Source organism: Gouania willdenowi, chromosome 7 (assembly GCF_900634775.1).
Source record: "Gouania willdenowi chromosome 7, fGouWil2.1, whole genome shotgun sequence".
NCBI classification, from domain to species: domain Eukaryota; kingdom Metazoa; phylum Chordata; class Actinopteri; order Blenniiformes; family Gobiesocidae; genus Gouania; species Gouania willdenowi.
Window position 1 is genome coordinate 3,673,740 of NC_041050.1, and position 21,293 is coordinate 3,695,032.

Sequence of the window (21,293 nt, forward strand, 5' to 3'; positions counted from 1 at the left end):
ACAGGTGAATAACTTAAAAAACACACATTTTTAATTGGAATTGAATAAAGTTTAACAAATAAACAGAAAAGCTTTGTAATATTTTCTCTGAAAAAGATGAACAAACTCATTCATTCTAGTGATTTAGGATAAAATGAGGCTAAAACAATGTATTTGGGGTTGTCACTTTTTGCCACTCAGACAATAACTCTTCCACAACTGAGATCATTATCAAGAAAACTCTTGGCCAGGTTTGGATAAAGTACTATGTAAAAAATATCTAATTATCAACAAGTATGTTTGAGCAAGACATCATCATTATTAAATATGTATATAAAATCTACTGGCACTAATTGTTTACTTTTCTAGCACATGCAGTAGCTCAGCAAACATTGTGTATTTGTGTCACCTCACTGCTCACCAGTCAGTCTTTGTCTGCTCTGCTTCTTTAAAGTCAGTTTGGAATAAAAACCTAAAACATTTTTTATTCTAGTCATGGCCCAAACGGCTCATTCCTTCCTTTTCTGTCCCTTCAGGCACAATTCATTCAAACGACATCTCCCCAGGCAGATGCAGGTTGGCAGTCTAGATCTGGGAAATGACTTTATGTTGGACAAAGACGAAAAGTCCACCAGTATCGGCCGAATCCAGCCAGAGCTCTACACCCAGAAAACCTTGGATTCAGAAGATTCGTCTAAGCACGGCAGCAACAAAAACTGTGGCAGGATTAACTTTTCGCTCAAGTACGATTACGAAAACGAGGCCCTCGTCGTCAACATCCTGAGGGCGGAGGACCTTCCGGCCAAGGACTTATGCGGTACGTCCGACCCTTACGTGAAGGTTTACCTGCTGCCGGACCGCAAGAAGTACCAGACGCGCGTTCACCGAAAGACGCTCAACCCAACGTTCAGCGAAAGCTTCCAGTTTCCTGTGCCTTATGATGAGCTGGCTGTCAGGAAGCTCCACATGAGCGTCTTTGACTTTGACCGCTTTTCAAGGCATGACATGATCGGAGAGGTGGAACTGGAGAACCTGTTTGAGATGTCGGACCTGTCCAGGGAAACCAACATATGGAGGGACATCCAATATGCCACAAGTGTAAGAAACTCATGCCTTTTTCTATTTTTTTTTTTGCTATTTTTGGTACACAATAAGAATCCATGGATTTGTCTGAAGTGTTACTAAACACCTAGGTTTTGATCAACGTGCGTCTTGGCTGGAAATTCAGAAAAACCCTGTGACTATGAACGTGGCTCCTGGAGCATGACCAGTAACTTACAAATCATTGGCCTCCATCTATGCCAATAGTCAAATTAAATTGCAATAGCTGAGTTTCAACCCATAGAGCAGTGTTTCTCAAATAGGGGTATGTGTACCCCTAAGGGTACGCCACGGCACTACAGGGGGTACTTGAGACAGAGAGAAAGTGGAAAATTAACACAGAAAGCATTACAAATGTTTGTTTGGTTTTTTTAGGTTAAAAATTATAATCATTATCATGATGATAAATATGTTCTAACATGAAGTGAAAATACAAGATATGATTTTAAAAAAAAAACAATAGAAATGAATATATTCAGGAGGCACTAAACAGTTTCATTCCACTTATTTACAATGGTATTCTTAAAAATGTGTGTTATCACCCATTCAATTCATCATTATGTTCAATAGTTGTTTTTTTCACAGAATTTTGAGCAAAATGTTGCATGCATGCATTGTGTTGTACAGGGCTTTATATCAGCCAAGCACTTCCACAGACTTCAGATGATGGATTGACTAATATAGTAAATAGCTGAGGGCTTGTAACCGGAAGGTAATTGCTTCAAATCTAAGGACTGGCAGGAGATGCGGGTGCGGCAATGACCTGTCTACATATTTACCCTTGAGCAAGGTTCTTAATACTGCTTTCTGATAGGAGGGTTAACGGTTTAAACCCAGGGTGTATATGTTCATGTGCCTTGAGTGCCCTTGAGCAAGACAACAGGTTTCACCGAACTGAAGATGAGTGCCGTCAGTGCCCCAATTTAATGAGAGTTTATCCTTTTCCTTGTTAGTTTACACCATAGACTGTAAAAAGAATGGACGGGACAAGCTCACTGGTGGAGTGAAGCTTTTATTTTTAGAGCTCCCCCTGCTGACTGGCTGCAGTATAGGCTATAAGCCCCGCCTCCTCAATGATAACACATAGGATATGGGTCAAACTGTAAAGCTATAATACCCGTTACCTAATTTATGCTGTGATCATTAGTTATTATCACCCTACATTGTGTTCAAGTGCTCTTTTTTCTGTGAAGTTTGTTTTAAATAAGTTAATTGAGGTTGAAAAACAGGATTTTACGTCATATATGACAATGATTGACAGCCGCAGGTCTTGCGTAGCTCTCTTTGTGAATGGCAGTTACGTCGTGAAGGAAAGCCAAGATGCCATTTAAAGCAGAACTAAGTAACTTGCACTTAGCGCTCCCCCTAAAGGTCCGTTTTGGTTATGTCACTGTCGTAAACACTCTGCATCCCTATCCACCACCTGCCCCATCCCACAGCTACATGCACACCTTTGCTCTCCCAAGACGGTAGCAACTGATCACTGAAAAATCCTAATCAAGAGTGACACTAAGGGTGGTTTCACACATATAGTCCCATGTGACCATGTGACCAGTATGAGGAAGAGAGACAAGTAAAACAAATGAATGATGTGGGAGTAATACGGAGGGGAGTGTGGAAATATGTGTGTTTGTTTGTGTGCTGATGACAAAGCGGCTCTGAAGATGGATGGATGGATGGATGGATGGATAGATAGACAGATAGATAGATAGATGGATATTTGTGTGTGTGCCGCCTAATGAAGCGAGTTTCTCAGACAAAGGTCTTATCTGCCTTTTTTTGCTGGCTACTCCATGATATAAGTTAAAGAAAAGTGAATTTGTAGACAACCGTGTGCAGCCACGGGGCTGGTCATAATCTAGCATTAGTTTGTATTGGGCTGCCGTAAAGCAGTACATCTTGCAACCGGGTTGAAGGCAGGAAAGTTGCAAGTTGATGTTTTCTGGCCAGAGACAGCAGGGAAAGATGACCCCATGAACACTTGTAGTTCCCTCACAAGGACTACGAGAAGGATTTATTAAGGTGAAAAAGTTACTTAATTCTGCTTTAACTTTTCCATTCGGTTTTTTTTTTGTCTTTCTTGAGCTGTCAAAATAAGTTGTTCTGCAGTGAACAGTTCTAACTGACCTGTGGAGTCTAAGAGATCTTTGCAGTTTTTCAGATACTTATGTTCTTGGCGTAGCTGGCCTGCGTAAGTCATCAGGGCAGTACGCTAAATGGGCGGGGCGTGTTATCAGGGCTCCTCCCACCAGACCCTACTGCACAGACTCTGCTTCCAAATTATGTCAAATTTGCAAGATGGAAGCGCCCCTAAGCGCCGTGTTTTGGCTTCAAGAACGTTGAGTGGGAACAATTACAGTTACACACATTGCCTCGTATGAATGGGTATGAATTGTGCATGAATGTTGGTGTTGGTCAGATGTGCAGCTACGCTTCTGTCAGTATGGCCCAGGGCAGCTGTGGCTACGATGTAGCTTACCACCACCGGTATGATTGGTGTGAATGAATAATGTTTTAAAAAGCGCTATATAAATCAAATTATTATTATTATTATTATTTTCTCTTTTTTTGAGGTGAATGACCCCGTTTTTAATCCTGATTTTATATCCAAAAATAAAGTAGTGGTCTTGTGCCTTTTATTGATGTTGTTTTGAGTAATTAGAGCTACAGCAGCCACCAACGTGCTAGAGTTTACTCTCTACAGACCTCAGTGAGCCCTGGCAGCACAGAATCCCGTCACCGTTTTAGTTTTTTCTTCCTTGAAACACTTAACGACTGTAAACCAAAACCACCTCCTAAGAGCAGCAAAGAGCTGACCCTGTCATGATGTAGCCACCACCATGTTTCATGTCGAGTGCAAACGACTAACAAGTACACTGATTAATAGTTATCCACTACAGCTGTTGGTGGTCACAGTGTTAGCGCTAATAGATGTATTCTGGTAAAAAAAAAAAAAAAAATCACCAGTCACGATGATTAAGAACTGGAAAAAGTAGCGAATTAGGATGCTAAATAAATTAATGAAACATAACACTCCATGTGTATTTTCTAACATCTTTTTTTCTGCTTTCTTTCCCAGTTGATTAAGTCGACTGGCTTTTTTTCCCTCAACCTAGTGATTTTTTCCTCTATGGCACTACATCTTACTCCAGATAGTCCTTAAATCTAACACTCCACACTTTCTCCTCTAGTGTTTGAACTTCTTCAGGAGTTCAATAATCCTAACATTGTTGCTTAGTGTGCAGAAACGGAGCGTCCTTCTCCTTGGCACGGACTCTGTATTGAACCAAGGACTAAAAACCTCCTGATAACATTAAAATCCCAAAGATGATAAAAAATGCACAGAGTGGAGAAAGTCGGCTAAAAAATACAGCCAAGTCATAGATGATTTTTTCATCGTGATGACAGCTGACTTTATCTCGCTAATTGCACATTAATGGGCACCGATTGTAAAGTTGAGCATGCTAAAATAAACAGGAGCTTTTTGCAACATTTAGCAACAAACCACGTTTAAAAAACTTATGTACATTTTTTTGTTATTTTTGACCAGATTTACAGCCATATTTGTGAAGTTTGTGATCTTTTATTTTCCAATATTAATATAATGTCAATGTTAAATCTAAATGTTAAATCTAAATCTAAATGGACGCATACAGATCCCCACAGTTCACCATCTGTAATGCCACTCTGCGGATAGCAGAGCTTCTATTTTGGTACTTCTGGTGAATTTTCATATAGAATTCACATTTAATTTATCATTTAACATTTAGAATTAACATTTAGATTTAGATTCAACATTTAGATTTTGATTTAATATTCAGATTTAGATTTAATATTTAGATTTATCATTTAACATTTAGAATTAGATTTAGATTAATCTATTAACATTTAGATCTAGATTTAGATTCAACATTTAGATTTTGATTTAATATTTAACATTAGATTTAGATTTAAAATTGACTTACATTTACCAGAAAACAAAAATATGATGTATTTCACCAATATGGCTATATATCTAGTAACAAAAATGTGTTAATTAGCATGCACAACTTTACAATCTGTGCCCCATAGCAAATGTAGTCCTCGTTTTTTGTTTTCCTCCTTTTTCAGTTTTTCAAAGCACACAATGGAAGTGAGGCCATGATTGGATCCATGGCTAATGCAACAGTCGATAAACACATTACTGTGAAAGTAACAAACGTGTTTGAGAGAAGCTGCTCAGTGGAGTGCAGAAATCTACTGCCTGAAACAGAAATTGCATTTTTCTAAAGAAACACATTTCTAATTTCTTTGAACAAAATCAATACGACACAGACTTATCCAAATTCCGTATGAATTCATCAAAAAGTACAATTTAAACACTTCGACTTTTCTGCTTAGAAAATATGTTCCAAACCAAGCGATTATTGTTATAATCTTAAATATGCAAGTAAAACTCACTCTGGATGCAGGGCTGAAGTTAATTTTAGCATCACAGCATTTTTAGAGCTTAAATTCAGCATTTTACTGTATCCTCTGCTATGCAGGGAATTTGTGGTGAATCTAATTATGTTATACGCTGTCATTGTTCATCTGCCAGCAACAAAATATGGAGTTTGAAGCCCAAATGTTGCTTTTGCCATGCTTTTATTTAATCTTTTCCTTTTTTTAAAAAAGCCTTCGGACTTCAAAAAGAAGAGGATCTTGAAACCGACCCCTGTGGTACTCCAGTCCCCACATGTTGTTTACTGTTGTTAATTGACTATATATTCCTTAAGCAGAGCTTTTATCAAGCCTGTTCTGAAACAGATACTGGTGTCATGTGCTCAGGAAAAAAAATCAATGCTGACATTTTGCCTAATCTTCCACCTGAATATCGACTGGCTCTGTTTGCCAATTAATGTATTTTCGTGTTGGTGTTTTCTTCTTAAACCTGCTCCAGCTTCAGGTGCAGCACGTTTACCTTACACAGCAGCTGGAAACATGCCACTTTGTGTATATTTCTGTCATTTTCTTTATTTTTTTGGAGTCCTTTTATGTATTTTTCTTGTCGTTTTGTGACTATTGTTGTTCAGTGTATTTTTTATTGAGTCATTTTGTTTATTTTTCAGTCACTTTGTTACATTTTCTTGTTGTTTTGTTTAATGGTCTGTCATTTTGTGTATTTTGTTGGAGTTCTGTGTATGGCTAATGCCTAATGTAGAGAGTTCTCTTTAAGTAAGCAGGCTTTAAAAATACATATCTATAGTGAGAAGTTTAATTGTTCTTTCAGCCACTGATCAATTGAAATCCAAGCACATTTCTGAAGCTTGCAGAACTTTTCTTACATATATTTATATATATATAAATTCCAACACACTCTGATCCAAACAGAGCTTTCGCCGTAGTCCGTCGTCCACACTGAACGTGTATCAGAAGCTGCTGACAGGCACAAAAGCCACCTCTCGTTTCCCTGAGAACAATCAAAGTGTAACCTCGTGCTTTTACAACACATGGCATTTCTGCTGCGCTCTCACATTACAGCTGAATCTTCACACCCTTCAAACTAAATCCATTGCAGCGGGAAGTCAAGTTGTAGCGCTCTCTGACACCGTGCGGACACACGTGCACACTAAGATTTGACGTTGAGCTCTTGCTTTCTTAAGGGTGATTATCAGTAATAGAGCTGGTTGGACTGGACTGAACTCATGAGGGAGGAATAACTAGAAACTCATCCCATCCAAGGCCATTAAGGGTTTGTGGCTAAACAGACACAAGGTTTCGGCCATTTCCAGTTGTATTTGAGTAGTTTCTCATGGGGGAGTCGTTTTTAGAGGAAAATGACCAAGAAAAGCACTTGCGTTGAAGATCTTGATGGTATAAAGGTCATTACCTGGGTAAGTAGCGTGAATTAAATCGAAGCAGTCTTTTATTGTCTCGTTCTAAGAAATAAACATCCACCTGTGCACAGATGGAGTTTAACTTTTTGCCCTTTGATTGGTGATGTGAATACCTGATTAATGAGGTAGAAAAAGTTCAATTTTTATCTAAAGTAACCAGGGCTGGGGTCAATAATAAATGCAATTGATGATAAGTTACAATTATTGCGTCATTATTAAATTGAATTGTGACTGAGTTTAGAAAATGTACTTTTCTGTCATTTAGTTTTTATTTTGCATAAATTATTGAGTCCTTTTGTGCATTGTTCTTTCTTGTGTATTTTTCTTGTAGTTTAGTGCATTTTTCTGTCATTTTCAGTATATTTCTCCCTATTCACATAATTTTTTGAGTATAATTTTGTGTATTTCATTGCAGTTTTGTGTATTTTATTGGTCATTTTGTGCATTTTCTGTCCTTTTGAGTATTTTTGTTTTGTTTTGTGTATTTCTTTAATCATGTGGCCTTTTGTGCATTTTTTGAGTCATTTGTGCATTTTTCTCTCATGTTGTGTATTTCTCTTGTCGTTTAGTGAATTTTTAGTCTATTTTCTTTATTGTTTTGTCATTTCGAATATTTTGTTTAATTTACTTTTGTGTATTTTGTTGCAGTTTTGTGTATTTCATTCTTCATTTTGTGCATTTTAATTGACTTTTGAAAAATTGTCAGTTATAATTTAACACAAAACTGGGAAACCATGTTTACAGTTCTATGTACAGTTCTACACATATGTTGTTAAGAATTATTAAAATGTTTACATTGATTAGGAAGCCTAACAATGAAACCAATAGATAGGAAAGAAATAGATGATAGATATTTCTTTTTAGTGTATTTTACAGTTGGTTTAGGACCCGTTATCATAAGAGATGCTAACAGAAAGCTAACACAAGAGGAAGGTCATTTGAACTTTAGTAATTGAAAGCGTAATTGTAATTGACTTTCTGAGGATAAAAAAACTATTACTAAACTATTACTATGACTGAAAAAAACTAGTAATTAACTATTATCAAGTTATTTATTTCAGGCTCAGTAATTTTGATTAATTGTAATTGAACTTTAGTAATTGAGAACAGATTAGCAATTGACTTTCTGAGGATAAAAATATATATTATAATTAAATTGTAATTGGGGGAAAAATGCTGGTCACTGTAATCGTAATTGAACGTGGATCATTGAAGACGTACAGTATATATAACAGAAAAATTTTTTTTGACCCCAACCCTGAATGAACATATAGAGAATGAAGCCTGGTGTGTGTTTGTGTGACCCAAACTGATAAAATGCATTTTCTTCATGGTCATATTGAGAGCCAGGTTTGTTCATACTTTCAGAAGAGTTGTAATGGCCGGGGCAACAATGCAAAAAGATCTCAGAATGGAGGTTACCTGGTGGAACATTGGTTAGCGTTGCCGGATAGAAATTGTGTTCCAGTCCAGCAGAACGGTTGAGTAATCCTTTCAGTTTGTGGTCAGCACATGAAATGGTTTGTGAACCCATTCCTGCTGGATTTCACTTTATTTTTCTCACACGGTGAAATGACTCTTTGCACTCTAACCCATGGACTGAGGGCAGCAGTGGGACGCCGCAGCGGGGGGTCAAGGGTTCTGCTCAAGGTCCACTGGTGATGGTGATTAGATTGCCTTTTTTTTCTCCAAATCCCTGGAATTCCAACCCTGACCCTTCAGTCCACATCTACCTCTGAATCCAGACTCTACAATATAAACGTGTGTCAGTCACAAGACACCTATTCACAATTCAGGACTAGAAAATACTTGTTGTGCTGATCGAGAGTTAATTGTATAGCTCACATACGTAAAGTTTGCAGGGGAGGGAGGGGGCATTACCCCCCTCTAGTGGTCAAAAGTTTGCATTACAGTTTTCCAATATTCCTTTGAAATAACAGAATATGCTGTACTTAATATAATGTACATAATATACTAATAGTTTAATTGCCAAAAAACACAGTGACTGTACAAAATACAGTATATATCAACCTCAGGTGAGTAGTACAAGTTTTCAGTAAAATGGGACTTTAGGTTGGTTTTTCTTCTGTTGCGCAATTCTTCTTCACAATGTAAATGATGAAGCGACACCGCGCCCAGCAGTTCATGTATGGTACTGCAGCAAAAGTGAAGCAGAAAGTGGCCACCGTTCTGATTTTATCATGAGTTTACAACATTAAACTAAAAATAAGGGTTTTTAATGACACGGTCAGTAGAGGAAGAAATCAGGGCGGAGCTACTTTCTTCTTGTAAATAGGAGGTTATATTGAATTTTTTTACAACAGTTTTACTGTGTTTTGGACTAAATGCTGGGATTTTTGAATGTCTAAAGAAGATTTTGAGATACATTTTGATGGAATATATGGATGGCATGGCATCAGTTTAAATGTGAGGAGTGCTGGCTTGTTTATGTTGCCATTTTTTTTTCCAAGTTTGACAAAATAATTGACTGTGTTTGCTGTGATGGTTGTGTCTTTGAATGGTTTAAATAGTTAAAAATGGAAGATTTTAAGCTTTCAAACGGTATGTGAGGCTTGTGATATGATGCTGTATTTGAGAAGCATTTAATCCCTTAAGAGCGTGAATGAGTGAGAACATGCATTTTGACTTGTATTCAGGACGGTGGGCGTTACAATGCGTTGACGCAAATTTTAGTAGCCAACATTATCAATTATGTTACTAATCATTTTTGTAATATTGTATATGTTATACACATTTTTAATTTTTTTTCCCCTGGCCAGAATCTCAAACTCTGCATATGTATGCTCATCAGTTTTCCCTTTATAGGAATGAGGAGGCGTATCTTACTCAGCAATAACAACAAACTTCTAACATCCGTGGAGAGCCCATTAACTGTAAAAGTAGTCACAATAGTCACAACTTAGAGAAACCGTAGAGCTGAAGAGAAACTCGGAACTGACTCTCCATTACTTTGCTTTTATCATTTCAGTGCAGGCATCAGAAAAGAATATGGTATTGATGTTAATACTCTCAGTCACGGGAGAAGCAAACGCAAATCTGTCAAGGATAAGCAGAGTTTTTGTGGCAGGTTGGACAAAATAGTTCAAAGTTTATTCCAGTCCAAGCAGAAATGATAGAGTTGCCAAAAGAACTTGATCAATGCAGGGAGAGTCTTTCAAAAAGAAAAAGAAAAAACTCAAAGAAAATTGACGATGACAATTCTGGAAACTTGGTTCCAGACTTTTGTTTGTATTTATTTGCATTAGGACAATAGAAACATACAGTACCTCACACTTTAATGACTGTTGGTTTTCTGCAACATTTTAAGGAAGAATCATTTGGAAAAAAATACAATTCCTAATATAATGTAGATATTATACAAATGTTTTAAGTGCCATAAAACACAGTTACGGTACAAAATATTTATGAATTCATTTGTTGTTCTTTTAAAGATGCAAGTTATTTTTTGGCGCTTGAGTCATGTGACTTGGATCTTCTTCTGTTGCGCAATTCATCTTCACAATGTAAATGGTGAGGCGACACTGCGCCCCGCAGTTCATTTATGGTACTGCAGCAAAAGTGAAGCAGAAAGCGACCGCCGGCCTGATTTTATCATTAATTTACAACATTAATCTAAAAATGAGGATTTTTCATGACGCGGTTCAGCCTCACAGAGATAATAAAGTGAGAAGAAATCAGGACGGAGCTGCTTTCTTCTTTTATTTTTTTACAGCAGCTTTACTGTGTTTTAGACTAAATTCTGGGATTCATTGGATTTTTTAATGTTTTGGGAAGATTTTGAGAGTACTTTTGATCGAAAATATGGATTCAGTAAGACATGGCATTATTTTTTTTCAAGTTTGATAAAATAATTGACTGTTTGTTGTGATGGTTGTGTCTTAGAATGGTTTATATGGTTAAAAACGGAAGATTCAAACAGTATTATACTTGTGAGATGCTGCTGTATTTGAGAACCATTTAATTCCTAAAGCTGCAGTTTGTATAATCACGAGACGCTCCCCTCTCCCCTCCTGAACTAAACTCACCGTGCACACTGTGGAATTCTGCGACTGTTTTCTCCATAGACACTGGTGACAAATATAGGAACATTTTCCTGTGTTATTGGAGAGTTTTCTGATGTCTTACAGATTTGAAAGCACCTATCACTCGCTGCTGTGAGGACAGTAAGAGGCTCAGAGCTGCTCCTCACACACAAGCAGCTGCTCCCAGCTGATCAGAGCAGACAGACACACATCCACACTGCAAATGAATAGTGTCTGTTTTCTCTTAGGTTTACAAGCTAGTTATCCCATCTGTTCTCTCTCCCTCTGACTTGTTATGTGGGGCAGATTGTGCACAGACTGAAAGCGGATTGAGCACAGTCCGCCGCACATACCAAGAAGGATCTCCATGAGTCTGTTCCTCCCGAACATGTTTGGGCCTTTATTCTGTTGCTTCTCCACCTCGGTCTGCCTTTTTCCTCTTGCTTTGCCGTATGTAACCGCTGTGCCAAAAGCCACGATGGAAACTTCGGCTGGAACATCTGCTCTCACACTTTCACTACTCTCAGATCATGAACGCACATAGACTTTTGACGAGCAGCCAATAGTAATGCTTAAAACAGCTCATGAATCGCTCTGTTGGTAGAAAGATCTCTGATTGGCTGAAGTCCAGCGTCACGCTCCTGTATTTCTAAAACTTACCTACAGAGTCAGGAGAAGGAGAAGAGATTCTCTAGTGTCCATTCAGAACATTATACATTACAATATGCACAAAGATGATTATGGATTTTTGACCAAATAACACCCAAAAAGAAAATAAACTACATACTGCAGCTTTAAGAGTGTGAATGAGTGAGAACATGCATTTTTGACCCGCATTTGGGACGATGGGCATTACAACACGTCAAATTTTTGTAGTCAACATTATCAATTGTGTTACTAATGCTTTTTGCATTTTTGTATATGTTACACACATTGTGGTTGGCGTGAATCTCGAGACGGTCTATATATTTATTTCTATTTTTTCTTTTGCCCTCTTGCCAGAATCTCAAACTCTGCCCATGGCGACCTATAGACGTTCAGTCACAGAGCCAAATATCAGCTACGAATCATATTTAGGAGCGCAAAGCCTGTGTTGTTTTTGTGCTGTTCAAACACTCTTTAACAGATCGGCTACGGGTCACATACTGTCTGGGTAAAAAGACAATCTGATTTGGGACACATTTGCCCGCAGTCTGAACGTAGAAAAAGTCATGACACTAAATATCCTTGCGATTAAACTGTAAGTCAAGTAATCTGGTACCCAAAGGATTGTCTTTTATCGACATGTGATTGCCTCTAATATCAAAGCATCAAAGTTCTGTTTCTACTTCAACCTCATCAGAGAGAAAGAATTCACATTAATCCCAGAGGATGAGATAGAACTCAATGGTCCATTAGATGTTCCTCGCTCCGCTGAATCCGAGTGCCGTGGGTGTTACAAAGTGCAGACATTAAACCAAATACAGGCACTGATCCCAGGAAGAGACATGGAGGATTGGATTTGACTCTCACTGAGCTTCATCTCACTCAGGATCCCAGTGTCAGCGTGAGTGATGATGAGTGCTGCCTGTGTGTGTGTGTGTGTGTGTGTGTGTTTCCAACAGGAAAGTGTTGACCTGGGGGAGATCATGTTCTCCCTGTGCTACCTGCCGACCGCCGGCAGACTCACACTTACTGTCATCAAGTGCAGGAACCTGAAGGCCATGGACATCACGGGATACTCAGGTAGGAACACGGTCTCCACATCAAGGTATGTAGCGCAGATTACAACAAAGGTCATCCCATAGCGCTATCAAAATATAAAATTCATAACGATAAGGAAAAACCCAACAAGATCCACATGAACAAGCATTTAGCAACAGTGGGAAGAAACAATTCCATTTTAACAGGAATAAATCTCCGTTAGAACCAGGTTCAGAGGTGGCAGCCATCTGCGTGGACTGGTTGTGGTTAGTGAACAGAAGGACCAACAGAACAGGACAGAGAGATAGAACATCAGAGTGTCTCAGACTAGTTGAGCCATGAACCACAGATCAGGAACTGTCATCATCAGCTTCACGACACCTGAAATGAGGAGAAGGCACTGACTGCAGAAAAACATGATACATTATTATCAAGTCTGTCTTGGCCTTTGGCCTCATTCCCAGTGGCCTAATCAATACTTATTATAAAGGTGACAAATCTTTTCCCGTTTATCCGTAAGCTAACAGTGACTCCAAAGTCTGTAAATGTGACCATTCACAGACGAGCCCATGTACGCTCTAGCAGTTAGGTTATGATTCATTATGGCGTGATTATTTTAAATCTGTTGCTGTTGTGATCGTGATTAAATTGTAATTGCATTTAAATAATTGACTTTAATTGTAATATGAAATATGAAATATGAAAACTTATATTTTCATTGATGAGGAAGCCTAGGGACTCGGTATCATAAGAAGATGCTAACAGAAAGCTAACACAAGAGGAAGGTCATTTGAGTTTTAGTAATTGAAAACGTAATTGTAATTGACTTTCTGAGGATAAAAAAATAATTGTAATTTAATTGCAATTGAGAACATAATTGTAATTGACCCCATCTGGTACGTCATGAAGCTGAATCTGCTGCAGCATCAAAGGCCGGTTTCAGAATGAGAAAAGCTTATGAGACTAAAACGCTTCACGATGGATGATACGAGTCGATTTATCACCCACAGCCCAAGACCGCGGAAGCTTTTTCAGCCACGCTGTTTTATCAATACCCTGCCATCTCTTTTGTTTACACCCGGCATTGACTCATCCACTCTTAAGTACATTACCTCCGCTCCGTCCTCCTAGGGTGCTTTTATGTGAGAGTGGAAAGCAGAAACACGCTGAACGCACACATACTGTACCAGATGAATAAAGGATGGTTCAGTCAGGATCAAGGTTTTTATTTTCTTTCTTTTTTTAGGCTCACGTTTGAAGCTTTATTGTAAAAATTTCCCCGTGAGTCGGATTGTTGTGACAATTAAAGCTTGTGGATGTTTATAAAGAAGTCTAAACAGGATCAACTTCCTGTTTTTCCTCATACAGACCCTTACGTCAAGGTGTCGCTCATATGCGACGGGAGGCGTTTGAAAAAGAAGAAGACGAGCATTAAGAAGAACACCCTGAACCCCACGTACAACGAGGCCATCATCTTTGACATCCCACCAGACAGCATGGACCACGTCAGCCTGCACATCTCCGTCATGGACTACGATCTGTACGTATGCCATACGTGTACGGTAGAGGTGTCATACTCATTTTAGTTCAGGGGCCAAATATGGAGGGCCACAGATTATAGGAGGTAATACAAGTTATTTTATCATCCCATGTGCCCTCGTTTGCACTTCCACATATAATAGCATTTAAAGTATGTACGACAATATCTAAGCAATAATGTTGGTCTCTGGAGAATCTTCACTGAAATGTCCTTGATTTTATGACCAATTCTTATTAAATTTCTGGGAATAATTTGAGGAAAAATGTAGCATTCTGGAATAATTGAGAGTATTTACAACAATTTGAGATAAAAAAAAAAAAAAATGACTGCCAGCATGGGAAAACTGTGAGCCCTGGGAAAAAAATTGTATATTTGTAGGGACTGAGATATCCACCACTGAATGAATTGGTTATTTATACTTTTCACTTTCTCCTGCGTGCCGAACTGGCAGCTTTAAAGGCCCAGATTTCAGTTTGACACATGTGGTGTATGGGATAGATTCATGCTAAATGAGCTGATGATTTTAGGCAAAACATGAAATATCTGCTTAGAATGAAAACAAAGAAAGTAAATCACAAATAAAGCTACAGTGTCTTTCTCTAGGCTATAATCTTTGGAGCAGTTATAGATCTATTCACCACTGTCTGTCTGTAGAGTTATTCCAGGATACTCGTTGGGCTAAAATGACTTCATCAACATGTTGATATCAGCAGCAAATAATCTTGAAATCAAGAGTTTGTTTTAATCTCCTGTAAACACTTGGTTTATTGACATTGCCGGAAAAGTTTGGCACATTGTAGCAGAAAGAATCTGGTAATTTTCCAAAATAAAACATCGTTCAGGATCAGATAATAAATACAACAAAAATAATGTCAATTATGTATTCTTTCTGTACGACCCGGTACCAATTGGCCCACAAACTGGTACCGGTCCGCAGCCCGGGGGTTGGGGACCTCTGCTCTATGGGACTCCACATCCCAGAATGCAATGTGTGAAACTTGTCGGTAACATTTTACTTTGAGTTTTATACAAAAGGCTGACATTACGCCATTGTTATTTGTCATTAGCATGAATAATGTGTCATGAAGGCTGTCATTAAGTGTTGTTCGCTAAATTATGACACATTTAGAGCTATGTTGGCATTTTTTGAGTTAGGTATTATTCATGCTAATTACAGGCGTCATGTCGTAATAATGACATTGTAATGTCAGTGTTTATGTGTAAAACTGTGTTTACTTTTCCAACAATGTTTATGGTGGAAATGGAAACTTTTCCAGCAGCAATTTCAACCTTTTACATCTGTTTTTACAGCAAATGATCTTTAAATTATTGATCTATGAGGCCTTTATTTTTTCTTTATCTGAGCAAAACGTATTTTGTGACGTTTGTGATTATTAAACCTTTGATTGTTTTCATTTAAGAGAGTAAACAAGTAGTATTCTTCTTTTTTTTTTTTACTTTTACAGTTATTTTATTACAGGAATGCATTTGAACCAATGTAATAAACAGTAACTGTACCCCAGACTAATCACCACCAGTGTTGGTCTAACTCAGAGTGTTTCCATCTTTGCCGTGTAGGAGATTTGTTCCACTCTTAATTTCCTGTGTGAACATGAATCCCACAGCATCAGTATCTGGTTTAGATTCACACTTTAACCAGGCAGCTATTTAACTGTGGTTTGCTGCACTTTATATATCGCTACTGACTGCCTGTATTTACCAGTGGTGGACTGGTTTCCAGCAGGGTTTTGGTCAATTATGATTGTAATTGCGTAAGTGATCATTAATTACAATTACGGCATAATTATAATGGTAATTGTATTTTTTTTTATCAGTTGCTGTCGTAATCAGAATTAAATTGTAATTGAGTTTAGATAATTGACTTTATAATTGTAATTGCTGTGAAAATTCTATAAAAAATGTCAATTATAATTTACACAAAACTGGAGAAACAATGTTACAGTTCTATGTAAAGTTCTACACATATATAGTTGACAAATATTAAAATATGTTTCATATCAAGGTTTGCCACATTCAGCCGTTTAAAAAAAAAAATGAAATTGAGGGGAATAAAAGTCACAAAAAACTCAGATGTCTACATCAAAAATATTAAAAACCTATATTTTCATTGATTGGGAAGCCTAACAAGGTAATCAATGGATAGAAAATAAATTAGATGATAGATATTTGTTCTTAGTGCATTTTACAGCTGATTTAGAATCCGTTAACATAAGAGATGCTAACAGAAAGCTAACGCAAGAGGAAGGTTAACTTTTATCAGGTTCTTTATTTCAGGCTCAGTAATTGTGATTAATCGTAATTTAACTTTAGTAATTGAGAACGTAACTTTCTGCGAATAAAAAATATAATATAAAAAATGCTGTTCACTGTCTTCATAATTGAATAGTATTTGAACATGGATAATTGAAAGAGTAATTGTTACTGAAAAATGGAATTGACTTCAACCCTGGGCCAGGCTCCAACAACAAAAAACAGTTCTATTTCATGTGTAAAAAGAAGATAAATTCAAAGATCAGACAGAATGAGACACACGTGTTAGAGGTCAGAGTCTTCCTCAGTTAGTGGATACTTAAAAGATTAGAAGCCAAACCTCATGTGTGCATCTTTTATCGTTCGCTATTACGACAGGATTAATGAGAGATGTGTTAATAATCTCAGGCTTAAGTCATGTGAGTGAGAAAGTCTCTTCTGGTTCATCTTTTCACATTGCTACTGCGGCATAGAGGAGTTCGCAGAGGTTCATGTCGGTTCAAGTGTCTCAGGGACAATCGGCCTCACAATTCGAGAGGACGCCCACGCTTCAATTTGTGTCTCCTTTGATTACAAAATGGCCTTCTTGCAGTTATGTGTGAGATGTCACGTCGGGTTAGATCAGACGTGTTCATAGCAGTGTCTGCGTCTCCCCACAGGGTAGGTCATAATGAGATCATCGGTGTGATGAGGCTTGGATGCAACGCCGAGGGACTTGGCAGAGACCACTGGAACGAGATGCTAGCCTATCCACGGAAGCCCATTGCACACTGGCACCCCCTGCTGGAGTCCAAGAAGTCTGAGAAGGAGGTGAGTTTCACTCTGGAAGATGGTAGAGGTAAGGGTTGTAGAGAGTGGGCACAATAGAGGAGAACTGACACTAGAGCTGGGCGATATATCAAGATTCAAGATAGATCAAGTTTTCTATATTTCTATTCACCTATATCAGTGTTTCTCAAATGGGGGTACGTGTTCCTCCGGGGTATGTGATGGCACTACAGGGGGTACTTGAGAGCGAGAGAGAGGAAATGTAACAAATGAAATTCAATTAAACTTTTTTTATATAACGCAAATTACAACAAAGTTTTCTCCGGGCAATTAACAAAATATAAAATCCATAGTAAAAAAGAATGAACCCAACAAGAAAAAATATGGGGTTTTATAATGTTTATTTCTGGTTAAAAAATGATCATCACACTGAATAGTACCAGCAATTCACAAAATAAGAGAAAAAATGAGTGAATGATAAAAAGAACAGACAAACAACAACAAAATACACAAAATGACACCAAAAACACACACTAAATTACCCTCAACACACAAAACGACAACAAAGACACACTAAATGAAAGAAAAATACACAAGATCACAACAAAATACACCAAAATAACAGAAAACATACAAAACAAGAAACAACCAAACACACACACGTACACACACGCACGTACGCACGCACGCACGCACGCACACACACACACACACACACACACACACACACACACACACACACACACACACACACACACACACACACACACACACACACACACACACACAGATAGAATAATTTAAATAATACCAACAACACACAAAAAAACAACAAAAGCACATAAAATCATCAAATGTAACCCTTGATTGTCCTTCTGGTCAGACTTCATTTGAAATAAAATGATTGTATATTGCTATTTTTACAATTTAAACAATTTCAGGTATTTATTTGTTTATTTTTACGGGTGAGGAACAGAGCAGAACATTGATGACATGGACATGAACATGGATATTTCACACTGGACCTCAAGCAGCTTGGGTTCTGTTCCACACCCGTCCTCCTCCAAACCCTTGGACCTTGATTCCAGAATGAAAGACACACTTTACTTTCATCAGAAAAGAGAACCTTGGATCACAGGCCAACAGTCCAGTAAATGGTGATTTCTTCACAGTATTCTACTTTTTTGAAATCCTGTTTTCGTGGGTGTCATGAGCTGGAAGCCCAAATTATGTAAAAATAAACAAATAAATACTTGAAATTGTTTAGATTGTGGGTCCTGAATCTTTAATCTATGAAAGTTCAGCTTTTTGAATAAAATTATGGAAATTAATCAACTTTTCCATGATATTCTAATTTTTTGGAAAGGATCTGTATATATTTATGTGTGTTTGTGAGCAAGCATAAGGTGAGACGAGGAGGAAAAACCTCCAGCAGAAGCAGATTCAGGGGTGGAGACCATCTGCCATTGGTGGGGGGTGGGGGGTGGGGGGCAGAGCAGGATAGAGATGGAGAACATCAGTCATCACAGACTGAAATTCATACAAGCTGCTTCAACTACAATAAACTGTCAATCTTATTGCATTTAACGTACAACTTCACATCCAACAAAACATAAAACAACTCAGCCATAACGACTTCCTTGGCACTGGAAGTGCTAAAGCTGCCACAAAGCACTGTGGGTAACTACTGAACTGGACAATAGTTTATCCTGCTAAAACAAATCAATTTAATCTGGTCAACGTTGGCGTTTTCTAGAAAGTAACTCAATCCCCACCAGGAAATGGAATGATCTCTATAGCAATAATGTTTATGGAGCATTGGATGTAAAAGATGGACATAGAGTAAATTAAAAGTAAAGTAAAATATGCAGCCATTTATACCTGACATAATACAATAAATCACAGAAAATATCAACAGTCTTGTTTCTAAATTCATGACCAAAAAATCACCAATAAACTTAAAGTTTATTACAATATAAAAGTATATGAAATCAAGGTTTCTTATTTTGTTTTTGTAAAGCTGAACTTCTACTGTCAGAAACGTGGGTACAACTCTTTCAAAATAAAAGCACAAATGTATTCATTTATTTTTATTTATTTATTTATTTATTTTAGTTATTTATTTTCAGATTTATTTTTTTTTCACCCAATTTTTACAAGCCTTGCATTTAATTCACATCCTCTCAATATACGTTTGTTTCATAATAAATGTTTTTTTTAAAATAATTTTTGGAAATATTTAAGCAATCTAGTTAATATTAGATATATTTTGGATTTCTTTTTTTAAAAATTCATTTTAGATTTTATTCTGTAATGTAATTTTTGTTTGTAGAATTTTTTTTTTTTAATGTTTATTAGATGTAAGGCATTGATTTACAGACCAAAGGTTTATTTTTCTGCATTACAGCTCCTGATTAGAACATTAGAATAAAACAATATTCATGTAACTACATTAGAGCAGAACATCCTGGTCAGGGTAAGCTGTATTTAATTTTTTGGCATGGTTGGAAGCCAAATCAATAGATCACAGTTGGCTGTTTGCAGTGAGCTTCAGTCAGAGTGAGTGTATCCTCTCTGCGTGGGGGTGGGGGTGTGGGGTGGGGGAGGCTTTTAGTCTCTTCCTGAAACCTTTCCGCAGACGCCCAACCCAACGCAGCATATGCCCTATGAATCACCGCCGTGTGTTTGTGTTTTCCTGCAGTGGAAAGCCAGGACGGCCAGCTTTGACAGCCAGGGCTCCTGCCCTTCACCTCGGCCCCCCGCCAGCCCCTGAGCAGCGCCACCTGTGACCCAGAAGGGGTTTCCTCCCTCCTGCTGATCCACTTCCTGTCTGTGTGATTGAGGAGAAACACAATCCCCTCCCTGTCTCTCTCTGTACGTCCCTTCCTCTCCTCTGCAAAACTGATCTAGAAACCGCTGCCAGTCAGTTAGTCGTCGTGTGAAGCACGGTCTCAAACTTAGGGGTCGTGGGTTGGATGTGGGACCCGGTGTGATGGTCCACGGTCCGGCTTTTGTTCTCCTCGCTGTCCTCAGCAGCAATTGGTGGCTGGACTTTTCGCCTGCAGACATTTCCTACTGAGCTGTTGTGATTCCAGCAGAGACGTTCCCAGATTCAGCGTTGAGCTGCTCGGATGGACTGAGTCGGATTTCACTGTTTGAAAGTGTCACAGAGTGAAGCGGAGAACAACCATTCAGGGCTCAAATTTAAACAAAATCATCCTGAAGAGTGGAACTTTAGATATTGGACGTAGAGATGCTCCGTCGTTTGCTTATTTGGCTCGGTTTGTGTTTTCAGCGCACTTTATGATCCCCCCCTCCACATACAATACAGTTTGCTAGTCCAGGGGTTCTCAACCTTGGGGTCAGGTCCCCATCTGCGGTAGCGAGACATTGGGAGAGGCTCGGCTAATGCCTTCAAGAAACTTAAGAATATTTTTTGAACAGTTTTAGCCCAATTTTGCTTATTTTTACCTTTTTTCTGCAATTACTACTAGTATTTCATCATATTTATTCCACTTTCAAGACATTTTTGGCCCTTATAAACCCTTTCCACCACTTTTCCACCTAATGTTACATATGTTGACCCATTATTGTCACTTTTAACCTCTTTTTTACCATATTTTTGCCAATTTAACCACATATGATTATCCAGAAACGGCGCTGAGGCGCAAATAAAGCCAAGCCACTCTCTGGATAGTGTAGAGCCGATGAACGGGGGTCGGAGGCGGCGTGTTCAGTAAGAAACTCCAAACTTTATTCTCCATTCAACCACACTTCTCTATAGCACTCTGACATCACAGTGCACACACTGAGTCACACCAAAATACATCCGACCGTAAACACAATAATGTTCACCACTTCACAGTCACTGGGTGAATTATGAACGTAACGATCGCCACAATATCATCCATTGTATGAACACCACCGGCAACAGAGAAGCCCCTCCCCTAGACGTGCGTCCCGAGCATCTTCGACACTGGTGACAAGCGTCTGTATTCAATGAGCTCAAGCGTCCAAATTTTGATGCGATTTTGATGCCCAAAACGCGTT

General features: G+C 38.2%; 1 protein-coding gene across 1 annotated transcript in view; it reads left to right on the top strand.

The window, feature by feature from the left end:
* The window catches only part of syt6a (synaptotagmin VIa), a 94,457-nt gene extending 73,686 nt beyond the window's left edge, over positions 1-20,771 (top strand). The window contains exons 3-7 of the mRNA XM_028452300.1: positions 516-1,077; positions 12,586-12,706; positions 14,033-14,204; positions 17,135-17,285; positions 19,945-20,771. Of these exons, the coding sequence (XP_028308101.1) occupies positions 516-1,077; positions 12,586-12,706; positions 14,033-14,204; positions 17,135-17,285; positions 19,945-20,016 (1,078 nt within the window). The 3' untranslated portion in view covers positions 20,017-20,771. The remainder of the gene's footprint in view (positions 1-515; positions 1,078-12,585; positions 12,707-14,032; positions 14,205-17,134; positions 17,286-19,944) is intronic.
* The last annotated feature ends 522 nt before the right edge of the window (positions 20,772-21,293 follow it).